Raw genomic sequence first — 13,749 nt, 5'->3', positions numbered from 1 at the left:
GGCAATCGCTGCCTGAGGTCAGTGATGAAGAACTGCTAGAGTTTTCGAGCTCTGAGTATAGGCAGATTTAAAACTACCTACATTACTGGGGTCATTTCAGCACCAAAGAACAAAATCACATTTTCTAATGATTTGAGCCCTAATGGGACACTTCCTATAAAATGACCAACTTGCCCCGTGTCCAAAACCATTTGGAATTCCTGTCTTAAATTAAAGGTGTTATAGTTTGATTTTGAAAGCACCACCATGAAACCTGTCTTACACACAACTAACAGTTAAGCAGAAAAATTATTTATGCTCTTTATAAAAGCAGTATCGTGTGACAGACAGAGGCAATAACCTACCCTACATCTCTTATTAGGCCCTTAAGAGCTTGTAACTGGCCTGCAACACTCAAAAGATGAACTTCATTGTCTCTGCCAAAGTATTTACAGTAACAATAATGCATGTCATTTCTATCCATGTAAACACTTGAAAACATTTTAAACCTTTCCTTTAAATCTTTCCTGTTAGTGGACTCCACCTGAATCATTTGAGAAATTACACTCTACAGTATATGATATGCCGTACTAAGAAGGAAGAAAAAGTGTTCCCTTCTGTTCTGATTTTTGTTATTTGCCAATGTAATTTTGAGAAACAGACACATCAGCACAGAGTCAAAGTCGCTGGCTTTCTTAAATGCTACTTACAAAGCAAAATTTAAACCACAAAAGATATGTGCTGAAGAGCTGACACACAGAGCCTACATTCGGAATTTTCAAGGAAACAGCCTTCAATATCACAACAGCCAGGCAGCTCTGCCTCACCTATAAACACACAGACATCTATTTATAACTCACAGGAAAAGACAAGATAGGCTTTTCAAAATCCACATTACATCGTTGTGTGAAAAGCATTCAAACAGCATAACCAATTTGCCAATTCCCACTCGTGAGCACATGACAAAATCCATTAAATGACAGGGCACACATTCGTTACCTCTCGGTCAATTTTACAGACTTTTAAATTCAAAATCAATTTAGGCTTCTACAAAAGAAGTGCATGATAGATTTGCATGCTAAAAAGGAACAATAGTAGATGAGCTCAATCTGTATCTATATCACCACAAGGACTAAATGAACAGTCACTCCTGAAAAAACAATAGATGCTGCTTTCAGCTGTGGATACAGCTCAGCCACAACCCCTACCCCTGCTCTGAAGCCACCTTCCACGATCCCAGTCCTTGCAGGAAGTAGTGCTGCTATTTCGTCACTCTACTTTGAACTCCCCTTCTGCCTCTCACCCTCACACCGGGGCCCGAGCACAGCAGCACGACTTGGAGGCAGCTTCCAGGGCCCTCCCTGCGCACAGACAGGTAAACTGGTGGAGAACGGGAAAAAAGGCAGCCACAAAGAAGAGATTAGTGTCATGGGACATGTTCAGGTGGTGCCTGAAAGCTGAAGCCACGCACTGGAATGGCACTTCCCCAATCTTCCTCCCCTCTGAAGATTTGACATAGCAGCCCAGTGCTATTTGGAGCAGGCGGAAACCAAGACACACAGCCTTTGTTGCAGAAGAAACAAGTGAAATAATGAGAAGCAGCATGACAGAAATAGAAAAGGGGAAGGCAAGGTTAAATATCTGGGAGAAGTTATAGCCCAGGCTTGGCCCTGGCTCTGTAAAACAGCAGGGAATAAGGACTCTTCCTTTACTGTGACTTAAGCGTCTCAGCCTTTGTGCTACCTCAGCCTTCCCAGCGCACCGACTGCCCTACTGCATCAGTTGACAAGGGAAGACCGGCTGGTGTCATCTACATGGACTTCTGTAAGGCCTTTGGCATGGTCCCACATGACATCCTGCTCTCCAAATTGGAGAGAGAGAGATTCGAAGGGTGGACCATTCGGTGGATAAGGAGTTGGCTCGAAGGCCGCACCCAGAGGGTGGTGGTCAGTGGCTCTGTGTCCAGATGCAGGCCACTGACGAGCGGTGTCCCTCAGGGGTCTGTCCTGGGACCAGGACTGTTTAATGTCTTTATCAATGACACAATCAGTGGGCTTGAGTGTACCCTCAGCAAGTTTGAAGATGACACCAAGCTGAGTGGTGTGGTTGATACACCAGAAGGAAGGCATGCCATCCAAAGGGACCTGGACAAGCTGGAGAAGTGGGCCCACAGGAACATAATGAGGTTCAACAAGGCCAAGCACATGGCGCACCTGGGCTGGGGCAATCCCAGACGTGAGTACAGACCGGGAGAAGAACTCATTGAGAGCAGCCCTACAGAGGACTTGGGGGTTCTGGTGGACGAAAGGCTCAACATGAGCCAGCAGTGCGTGCTTGCAGCCCAGAAGGCCCACTGTGTCCTGGGCTGCAACACCAGAGGGGTGGGCAGCAGGGGAGGGAGGGGACTGTCCCCCTCTGCTCTGCCCTTGTGAGGCACCACATGGACGCCTGGATCCAGGCCTGAGATCCCAGATCAAGAAGGATATGAGGCTGTTAGAACGGGTCCACAGGAGGGCCACAAAGATGATCAAGAGGGTGGAGTACTTCTACTAGGGAGAAAGGCTGAGAGAGCTGGGGCTGTTCAGCCTACAGAAGGCTCCGGGGAGATCTCATTGCAGCTTTTCTGTACTTAAAGGGGACTTATAAAACAGATGGAGAGCAACCTTTTGCTCAGGCAGATAATGATAGGACAAGGAGGAATGGTTTTAAACAAAAGGCAGGAAATTTAGATTAGAGGTGAGGAGGAAATTCTTCACTCAGAGAGTGGTGAGGCACTGGCACAGACTGCCCGGAGAAGCTGTGGATGCCCCAGTCCCTGGAAGTGCTCAATGCCAGGTTGGACAAGGCCCTGGGCAACCTGATCTAGTGGGTGGCAACTCCCACTTCTCAGGAGAAGAAGCCATTTCTAATTTACAAAGTCAATAATGGCAAAGGAAAAAAAAAGCCACCTCCCAACCTTGCAAAGGATCTTATACATTGTTCTCTACTGTTATATGTATGCTCATTGCAGGTAATTTTAAAAACTATTTTTATTATAAAGAAATGCAGTGGAATGATAAAATCATTATTTAAATTTTATGTGAAAGTATCTTTAAGGAAGATGACAGGCACATTCACGACCAAGTCTTGTAGTGATGATTTGTAGCTTTGGCTAAGTTGGCTCGGTCTGAGGTAACGTCTGATTTTCAAGTACTGGGTAATAGGTGACAGCGTCCCATGGGAATTTTGACTGGTACCTGTCAAAAAAGGGTCTGGGGAGACCAGAAAACTTGCTAGATCATGGTTCTTCCTGACTTCTCTTCTACCATAGATTGGGGTTGTCACCTATTTCACTCTGAGTCTGGCGGGACTGTGGAATTACCACAGCCCACACGCTACCCATGAATGTGACTGCCTTAGCTCGTATTTCTCATTTTTAAAATACATTCATTCCATTTCAGCATTTCCTGTTGCTACACACAGTTCTTACTATAAATGGAAAACAGATCCATGTTTAAACAATAAGCTATTCTAATACTTTAAAAAAAGATAGAGAATGAAAACAATATTGCTAAATTAAACTTCGATTTCACAGCTGCATGACATTTAATAGCAGTAAAGGAAATATAAATCAACAAGTTAATCTGTTATTCCTGAACCAATTCTTCTTCAGGGCTTCCCCAAGATGCTATGTAACAAGGGAAAAATGAAAATAATAAAATCCTACTGGTTGTATTTGAACCTTAGAACATAAAATAACTACTTTGCTGTGACTTAAAAAAGAAAGAATTAAAAATATTACACATCATGTGTGATAGAAGCTTGCACAGTTGCTAGGAGGTCAAAGCCACTTGCCTTGGGGTTTCTGCAGAGGATGCATTTTGGCCAGTGGAGCTTTGGTCTTGGGCTTCCTTCCAGTTTGATGGATACATTGCGCTGGGCTGATATGCTGCAGCTCCCCACATGCTTCCAATGCTGGATTTGAGTCAATGTGACATTTGATTTGAAAAGGAGAACAAGGGCAACCTGAAAGGAAAAAAAAAAAAAGGCAATATTTACTTCCTTCTATTAATCCTAGCAAAATATTTAGCTACTTCTAGAAGCATATCATTCATATTACATTCTGAGGGAAGGAGGGTAAAAAAGGAGCAAGGCACTCACTCAGAAGTTATTACAAGCAATATATCCAGTCTTAATAGTCACGTCATGCTGACTGGTAAGTCAGAACGCGTTTTAGAATGTAATTAATGACTTATTTCTTTACTATCAACACCCAAAATAAAAGAATAAATACAAAAGATAAAAGCCATTTCAAAAGGATTCCTCTAAACAGAGATATATATGCCCCAGTATACAACATCATGCTGTTTGGTAAAACAAACAAAACCAAAACAAACAAAAAACATCACCTAAGTTATGGTGAACATGTCCCGTGGGGGACAGATTGGTACAAGCTCCATTCCTTCAGAGATTTAATCATTCAAGCTGCATTTTACTGCTATTTATTATTCCTTATTACATAAAATATTAACATTCCCTCAAAAGGCTCCAATCTAAAAGATCCCGCTGAGATATGATCCAGTGGGAAAATAGAGAAATGCATAATTAATATGTTTGTTCGTCTTTTAATTTAGCATTCTTGATTCATTCCTGTGTGTACTGTGGAAAACCCATATATTCACTTTCACATAGGTTTTTTTTTTGACTTGGGGTTGTTTGGTTTTTTTTGGACATGTGGCAAGTCTACAGCTACATGAAATCCTCTAACCAGCTTTAACAGCGTGTCATAAGGAGGCATAAAAAGGTTTAAAAAAGAGTGTGATTTAGGATTGCTGCATATGAACACACGAATATATATGCTTCTGGCAGTCCTAAGAAATGGAAAACGTATCAAATCTAGAAACGTGAATGATAATCCACAAAATTATGGCAAAGAAAGCTTGACAAACATTCTTTCCACATCCCTCTTTTCAAGTGGACTAGCTGAAATGCCCAGAGCCTTCCTGGAGAGAGGTGAGCTTCACCACATAGGGAGGATGCAGTCAGTGTAAGAACGGAATCTTAGCCTTCCTGGGATGTGCTCAGGAACACGGCTTTAGCTTCACAAATGCAACCTACTCGTGGCTAGATTTATATTAGGATCAAAAAACTGAAATGACAAGCACCTCCATCCACAGCAGCTAAATTATCCTGGGTTTACACTAATGGTATTAAATCAGGATGTGACCTTTTGGGTAACGACTTTGAAATCTGAGCCTCACAGACTGCTTTAGAAGATTAGCTGATGCAGAAACTTTCACAGCAGTACACATTAAAAAAAAAAAGGCATAAAATATTAATTTTGCTGACAAAAATAGATTCAGATGGCACAAAACTATTTCCTGACCTCCGCCACCCAAATATACAACCCCAAATTCCTCAGAATGGCTGCCAGTTGTTGCTGTTGAAGCTTCATTAACATTTCTACCATGAAATCTGCTTTTAAGCAGATCTGAGACCAGCTATTAAAACATACTTCTGTCTGAAACCAGGAATTTATAAGCACTGGGTTTTATTCAAATAGAATTTCACTTATCAGGAAAGTGCAGTGAAAGTAGAGTAGATTATTAGAGCAGATTAATAGATTATTACAAACAAATCAGCACGGAAGGAGCTTATGCAGATGCCTCCGGTCTGGATGCTGAGAGCCCCGTGACAGCGATGGCAGTGCCGCGACGTGGCAGCTTTTAAGAGAAAGGACAGAAACTTCTTCCTTATTAACAGCAGCTCAGCACAGCAAGAAATTAAAAAACGTGCACAAGGGAAACGCTATAATTCAAAAAAATAAAAAGGGCAGCACACAGAAGAGAGGGGGAATTGTTTCAGCGTGTATTGACTAGTGGCCATGACTGGTTGGCAATCCAGCAATCTTCTATTTTCCACACGTGCATTTTGCTCCAAGAATTACTGTAACGACCCAACCCTTGGGGACAAGCCTCAGCACCCACAGCAGCTTGCCCCGGGACGCCTCTAACCATGCCTAGCTGTTTGAGCTCATAAGCACAGCACCGGCCTCATCCCTAGGGAGTGACACAGCTCCAGGTCTGGCCTGAAGGACTCTGGGTTCCTGCCCAACCACTGCCACAAAAGGGGACCGTCTTCATCGGTGTCATTTTGTAAAGTTTCAAAAGAAACTAAAAAAAACCCTTCTTTTCTGGTTCCTACTGAGATTCATCACTATGGAAGCATAACAACGCGACACCTTTCTTTCTTACTGATAGAAATCGGGGCTATTGATTACTTGCTCACTTTCAAGTGCAGGACACCAGTAGACACCTATTTCGTGTCTATACTGACAGCTCTTGCACCCTACTTCGGTTACTGAAAAGTGCCTTAACCCTTATTTTATAAATCCAGGTACAAGTTTTTCTCTCCTACCGCACAAACCACTCAAACACTCCTGGCACAAGATCCCCCGGCAGTAATAACTCAGCACAGCGGCAGATGCCTTCATCTTGCCTGAAATGAGCTCTGAACTCGGCTCCAGCTGCTCCAGGACTTGTGCTCAGAAGCAGCTGCAGAGCAAATAATTAGCAAAGCCTTATACTACTTCCTGTTAAAAAAGACCCATAAAAAAAAAAAAAAAAGGAAAATCTACTGTCTTCGAAAAATACGGTATTTTATATCATCTTGTATGTTGCATATACACACTACCAATGAAAATAACACTGCTGGTCACCTCCTGCCTGCACTTAGCCCGTGCGTGTGCTGACGGTACCTCCGAAGAGCAAGCGGGCACAAAGCAGACAAAAAAACTGATAAGCAGTTGGAAAGCTGAGAAACTTGGAAAGCCACAAGTGCCCTGAACACCAAATGTAGTGCTGAGCCTAAATCAAGAAAAGTATGCATGGGTGAAACCACAAAAATGAGTTTCATTCTTTTTTCTTTAATTTAAGCCAAGTTGGTTCCCTCTGTTCATCTCTGATGTGGCCCCTAAGGGCTGCTTTTTGCACACCAGACAAAAATCCACTTTCCTTACATATTTTTTCAAGCGCTATAAAACGATCTGTGAAAACAAGATTTACTGGGTTATTTCCCATGGAGTTCTCCGAAAGCACAGCCCACGGGCTGTGGAGCGTGCTGGGGTGCTCCTGGGGATGGAAGGGACACCAGCCCGATGCAGGAGCAACCCGGGTAGCCCCCCGGCTGTGTGGCTTTTTGCTTCCAGACACTCCAGTGGGGGGAGAGGGTGAAGAGACCACTTGCCTGTCCTCCTGTGCCCGCAGGAGCGAGGGTACAAACTGCCTCCTCTCTGCCCTGCCGGGATTGTGCAAGCACGCTCCGGGCTGGAGCAGCGTCCAGGTGAGCACCTGGGGAGCGTGCCGGTACGTGCAGACCTGTGCGTGTACCAGAAGTGTGCCCGGGTGTCCCCAAACCCGACAAAATGCTGCCGACTGCAAACCACCGCTCCCCCCATGCCCAGCTGCCCCCTGCCACGAGGTGCCTGGGGACCCGTGACAGCCCCAAGCACGGGGCGCAAAAAGCCTGACCGCGCGCTTCCAAACAAACCAAACTTGGCCAAAATGCCTCAGCCATGCTGTGCCCAGTCCTAGCATCTCTACCGTGTTTATGTGCAAGTACTTGGTGGCTTATTTGTAATTTTACTCGCATGAACAATGCTGCTGACAATTTCCCACTTCAAAACCAATCCAAGCAGAAAATGACAAAGGCTGTGCTTTGCAGAGATAACGCCTTGATTCTCAAGAAAAAAAAATTAATTCGCAGCATATTTTAATTCTACTTCTCCAAAAAGTTTTGTAGCACGAGAAGATACTCCCGGGTTAAAATAATCAGTTTCCTGGAGGGCTGTGATGGCCAGCAGCAAGACCCAGGAACGCCAGGACAGCAGCTGGTTTGCATCTCCTGCAGCAAGCTGGGCAGTGAGCGGGGGGCTGGCACCACGCATCCCAGCGTGCTGCTTGGGGGCTTCTCACCCAGTCCTCGTGCCGATCCAGAGAGCTTGGTGGCGTCCAGCTGAAAGAAGGGGAGCTGTGACCTCAGCCAGCAGCCCCCCCTGCTCTCCCAGGCGAGGCACGGGGAAGGCGCAAGGGTTAGAAGGGATGACAGACGCTGGACTTACAGGGGAAGGCTCTGCAGACTAAACACACCAGAAAGGCACTGATAAACAACACCTACTTTAAAAGTTCGCCTTCACTGAGAATTAATACCATCGGGGGATTTTTCCAGACATCCAGAAAGACGAACGTGACTTTGTTCCAGACTCCGATGTCACACTGTAAAACGAAGCCTGCTCCAGCCCCTGCCGTGCCCGAAGCACCCAAGCGCAGCGACCAGAGCTGCTCCTGGGCACACCCCGCGGCAAACCAAAGCCTGCTGCTGCTGCAGCCCAGCGGTGAGCCCAGCTCAGGCAGCAGGCACGGCTGCCTGGGAGGGGCTGGCAGGAAGGCAGAGCTGCTCTGGGGGTCCCAGAGGGGACCCTCCGGTGCCCTGGCTGCCGCACAGCCCCAGCTGCTGCTCCTGGGGCACCTCCCTGACGGATCGAAGGAAGAGAAAATGGTCTTGGCAACGACTGCAAGGGCTTCCTGGGGCTGTTGTCACTGTGGTCATCCACTGGGATCGCCCACAAGGTGGCCAAGCAATGGGAGCTTCCAGTTTCCTATTATTTTGCTGATTTGGGCCATCTGTAACATCAGTGAAGTCAGTAGCTCCAAGAGGCAACAGTGTATTGTGATCCACCGGGTCCAGCTCTAAGAGCACAGGAACATGTTGTGATTCCCTGTTCTTTCTTCAAGCATATATATAAAAGGGCAACTATTCCCGGGGGAAGCTGGCTGTGACACCCAGAGATGGGCCTAGCAGTGGGGACTCCACTTCTGATGCTGCCTGCTATATGCGCCATGCACGTCAAGTGGGTAAGCGACCATCACCAGTCTGGCTAAAAACTGACTGCAGGAAAAAAACGCGAAGACAAAGCAGGACGTATGTGATGGCAGCAGGGGGTTCTGCAGCTAACGGGAGTCTGGACAACTGCGTGCCCAGCACTGAGCAGATTTAATAACAGTAATAATAATGATAAATAATGATAACGATAACGCTCACAACAACAACTCTCAATTGTCAACCTCTGGAGTTATTTTGAAAACTGCTCTCCTTATCTAGACATCTTACTCTTGGCCCTTCCCAAAGCCTGGCTACAAACTGAGCCCACAGGATGTACCTCTAACCTCCTCTAGCAGGTTTTCATTATTCCCAGTTCAAGCATCTCTGTTTTCAACTGAGCCACCCACTCGGGCATTTCCTAGCGCTGTCTCCAATAGCGAACTTCTCTCTCTCTCTCTCTCTCTGTCCCTTCCTTCTTTAGCAAAAGCCTTTCAAGGAGGAGAGGCTGGTGTTGTTCTTAAGGCAGAGGCCCACTGCTAGAAAGCAAAGTGCTTCAAGGGCAGAGCTAATGCATGCCTCTGAATGAGAAAACCCTGCTAAGAGGAACTCTGTCACAAATTAAACAGTGCTGATTACGCCTTCCCTGTGTCAGCAGGAACCTGTCGAGTGGGATAATACTTTGTCCTTTGTGCCCAGGCAGCGTCACAGACACGTCTGTAAGGACTTGCTCAGAGAAGCTAAAGCACTCGCTACACTGTATGGAAACCCAGTCTTTTGAGCCTTTGGTACAACACACTGTAAAGAAACTGGTCTTGCAAATCAAAAGAAAGATGTCCCCTCTAGCAAGGCACTACCCTGCCTCTTACAGCCAGTTACAAAATGCCCAGTGCCGTCCCTAAAGTGCTCCCAGCCCCAAAGCCTGCCCCTACACAGTTTTTCCTCCTCTCTCCAACTTCACGCGGTGCCCTGCCCCAGACCAGCTCCTGCTGAGCCTTTCCCCACGCTGCCATCGGCATTCCCTTCTTTTCCCTGTTGCCCTGCTTGGTAAACTCCAGCATCCTCCTCAAACCCACCCAAAACCCTCTCTCCCCCTGCCCAGGACCCATGCACCAGGCCAGCAGAGCCTCACGGTGCCGCCGGCACGGCTCGCAGCCACACTGCAGGGCCACACGCGTGCCCTTCTGTCAAGCTCGGTGACTTCACGACGGTTATTTCTCATGACATCTATTTGTCTGGCATGCCAGAAAGTAAAAAGAGTGACAGCAAAGCTCTCACTGTAAGCTTTCAGAAACAGAAACAAACAAGAGGACACTGTGTTTGAAAGCAGGCAAGAATTTGGCATGGATTGCAGTTTTCTATCAAGATCGAGACATAGATCACTTACTTGTATTTGAGCAGAGACACCCACATTTTTCTTACTTGCTCAGCCTACAGGACATCCAAAAAAAAAGGGAGAACGGTTCCTTCTGCAGCTCTCATTTCACGGCTCACCATGCCATGCTCACAGGAACTGGCCTCCCCCATCCCACTTCCTACGACCAGTGTGGTTAGGTGACTCAAAGAATACAAACGTGGCAAGCGCGAACCGAGGAGCTTTACTGGGCACAAGTTAAAGGAGACTGCTGCAAGTCTGCAGAAACCGGCTCCTTGGTTTTAAGCTTCATACGTGTCTGAAACACAATACGCAGGATGCAGATATTTTAGAATCCTGAATCTTTCCAAGTAGTAAAGAAGATAAAGCCAGATCTCCTTAAAACGCTTTCTGTTTCGGTACAGTTCAGTATCAAGGCAAGCGTGGTTAAGTGCAGTAAGATGCCACGGAAACCAAGAAATCCCAGTTCTCAGCTCTGAAACTCTGAGACGGCTTCTCTGCATGGATGGCACAGCAGCACTGCCCCAGGTGCACTCGCACGTAACCTCCCCAGAAGGGTTGAATGAGGTGTCTGAAGAGCTTTCTGACCACAAAGGCATTACATCTGCTGGGAAACTGCCCACAGAAATGACAGGGAATGTAAGGCAGCAGGGACAGAGCTGGTTAAAAGATTTTCCTAAGTCCTGAAAATTTTCAGCCCTCTCTCTCCCCCTCCCTCTGGTCACAGCTCCTCCAGCAGAGCCCTGTCTTGGGAAATGATATGCTGTGTCCTTATGAGGAAAGCACAGAGTTCGTAAACCACACCAAATTGTTCAGTGTCTGAGGAGGGCTGTGAGAAATCTGGTAGATTCGGTTCAGCTTACAACCACACAGCAATATACCCAGAAGAAAGTCAATCTTCTCCCAGAAGGAACAAACCAGCTAAAATAAACAAATTTGTGCATATAAAGCACAGGAAGGACCAATAACCCCCGGACCTGTATTGCCACAGCATTTCTGCTCTGGGATTTGGCAGACTTCTCTCTTGCTCTGACAACTTTTAAACGCCTTGGGTGAGGACGGTTCCTCGAACAGACATTTCTGTGGTGTCCTGAGGGTCACAACTGAACATCACTGTCACAGTGTCACATAAATTTACACGGAGATTTCCCACCTTTAACATAATCAGATTGTTTTAAAGCAAATTACTGCATGCTAACCCAAATAATTCAAGGCTATGCTTCACTGGCACTGGCACACAGTTTACGCTCCTTGCCTTTCATCATCTGAATCCAAATAGACGTTTCTGAGGAATCAGTTTTTAGCTCTGACTTTTTGTTGTTCTCTAAAGCACTTCCAAAGGCCAATTGTAGGAGTATCAGTCCTAAAACTAACTCACTAAGCAGAGCTACAATACACGCTCATCCTGAAGATCCACAAATGCAGGTAGGTATGAAATTCATTGAAATTAATGGTACTTGTCTGGGCACTGAATATTTTATTATTCTCTTCAGGAGAGGATGAGATTTCCATGTTGATTTATAACCTTTTCCAGTGCTTCTCTGTTTTTACAAGCTCATTTCAGTACCGTCACCCTATCTCTCATGACAGTGCTGTTTTTATTTCCACATCCAGAACAACAGTGAATCCAGGTGCCCATGCAATGCCACTTGAGACCTCTTCCTCTGGGACATTTCACACTTGATGACACAGCCAGGGATTCCTCCACAGCTGCTTTAAAGACACCATCAGAATTAGCTTTTCAACAGACTTGTATCACTCACCACATTAAAATACTTCTCATCCCACTCTCCCCTGTCCTGACAGGGCACTACAGCACCGCGCTCATTTTGCTTTCTGTACATAAGTTAAAAAACCTCAGTGCCCAGACCCAAATTTGACCAGCAAGAATTACCACGCACACTGTGAGTTCAACACAGGAAGCAGCCGCAGGATGACGTCCTGGACAGTTGGGCACAGCTGCTCCTGGCTGCCTCGGGCACTGCGTCTCCTCCCACAGACACGGTAAGCTGACAGACACCTATCAGATATTGACCATAGAAGTGATTCTTACAGATAAGTGTTTGCTCTGCTTTTATATATATACACGTATTATAAATTATATTTATATATGTCAGGAGAAAATCTTCAAATGACAGAAATAAGGAGCTTCATATATAATTCTCTATTACAGCACTTCTCCAAGTAGGGGTGTACAGCGAATCCCTACTGCTATCTTCACTCTCATTACGTGACAAGGAAAAGAAAAGGCAAAAGCACAAGCACATCTCAGACATCCAGCTGCTGGAAAGTCCTTACACACAGCCCCACAGCGGGGAAAGGAAAAGAGGAGACAACAGAACCCACCAGGCACTCATTGATAGTTTGGGGCTTTTTCTTTCGCTTCGAATACAACTGGCCGTCATCCCGTCTGCAGCCAGCTCCACGCCAGGGCTCTTAAAGGACTGTCTGGATATTTCACATGCACACCACAGCAGAAGGACAATATCTGCCGGGGTGTAACAGAATCAAGTCAACTCACAGCAGACAGAAACTTTAAACTACTTTCCAGGACAAGTAAGCTGAATCTATCATTAACCACGTGGAAGGCCATTTTTCCCTAGCAAAAAAAGCAGCAGTTTTATAGCAGCTGCCAAGCCAACCCTCCCCGAAGAGGAGACCAACGGAGAAAACTAGCAGGGAAAAGGGAGCAGGGCTGGTTCCTGACACTGGCGATTAAAAGAGGCTGCAGGAATGGAAGTAGTGACCAGATAAACCACGCTGAGAACAGCCATAAACAGAATAAAAATATGCTTGCTTAAAAGGAAAATAAGAAAGAAACCGAAGTAAGGCACCACAGAGCACATTCCCCTGTCAGAACTAACAATAGGCATGTTAAAACCCAAACACAAAAATATTTTCTTTTCCTGTATGAAACAGGATGCGGTATCACAGTCAGCAGTCGCTTACCTTGGTCTTCTGAGGTTACCAGCGACACGAAAACCACGTTGCTGTCCTTTTAATCCCAGCCCCGTCCCGTTACATAAGTGGGGGCAGCGAGGAAGCTGCAGGACCCTGCCCGGTGCCGACCTCCCCTCCTACAGGGGCCCAGCCAAACCTCCCCGCAGGAAGGCACCAGACTCAGCCTCCAGCCTCGCAGCTCCTAACCATGCACTGGCACTATCCGAGCACTGCTCATGGGTACAAGTCCCCAGAGCAGCAAACTCCAACTGCAATCACATCTCGGCTAGTAAACTGCTGGGTGAATTGAACTTGAACGCTGCTGGAGTTCAGGTGGAGTTTGGGGGAGGCTGGTGGGTTTTTTGTTTTGTTGGGGGGGCTTTTCTAGGCAGTCATGTGTTCTCTGTTGTGGCTTATTTCAAGTACCTTAGCTTCTAGCTCTGATTTCTGTTCCCGCATCTGTAACCCTGCCATATTACAACCGTAACACACCGAATGACCTGACTGATGCGACAGGAAAATGGGTGCTTCTCAGCGTTAGCTAAGCAGTGACTATTAAGCTCTTTGCTGCTCTTTTGGGACAAATGCGTCCTCAGATA

The 13,749-nt window shown here is 46.2% G+C and overlaps 1 protein-coding gene across 6 annotated transcripts in view; it reads right to left on the bottom strand.

Annotated features, from left to right (window-relative positions):
* FGD3 (FYVE, RhoGEF and PH domain containing 3) overlaps window positions 1-13,749 on the bottom strand; it is a 111,860-nt gene that overhangs the window by 49,304 nt on the left and 48,807 nt on the right. For 3 of the 6 annotated variants that reach the window (XM_040568131.1, XM_040568133.1, XM_040568132.1), the window contains exon 2: window positions 3,814-3,984. In XM_040568131.1, coding sequence (XP_040424065.1) covers window positions 3,814-3,984 — 171 coding nt within the window. Of the gene's footprint in view, window positions 1-3,760; window positions 3,985-10,222; window positions 10,250-12,111; window positions 12,209-13,749 lie in introns of those variants that run through there. The other 3 variants (XM_040568134.1, XM_040568137.1, XM_040568135.1) reach the window with 3 other exon arrangements.

This window comes from Cygnus olor, chromosome 10 (genome assembly GCF_009769625.2).
Source record: "Cygnus olor isolate bCygOlo1 chromosome 10, bCygOlo1.pri.v2, whole genome shotgun sequence".
Taxonomy (NCBI): domain Eukaryota; kingdom Metazoa; phylum Chordata; class Aves; order Anseriformes; family Anatidae; genus Cygnus; species Cygnus olor.
The sequence above is the reverse complement of the archived record's forward strand: the minus strand, read 5'-3'. Positions and strand labels throughout refer to the sequence as shown.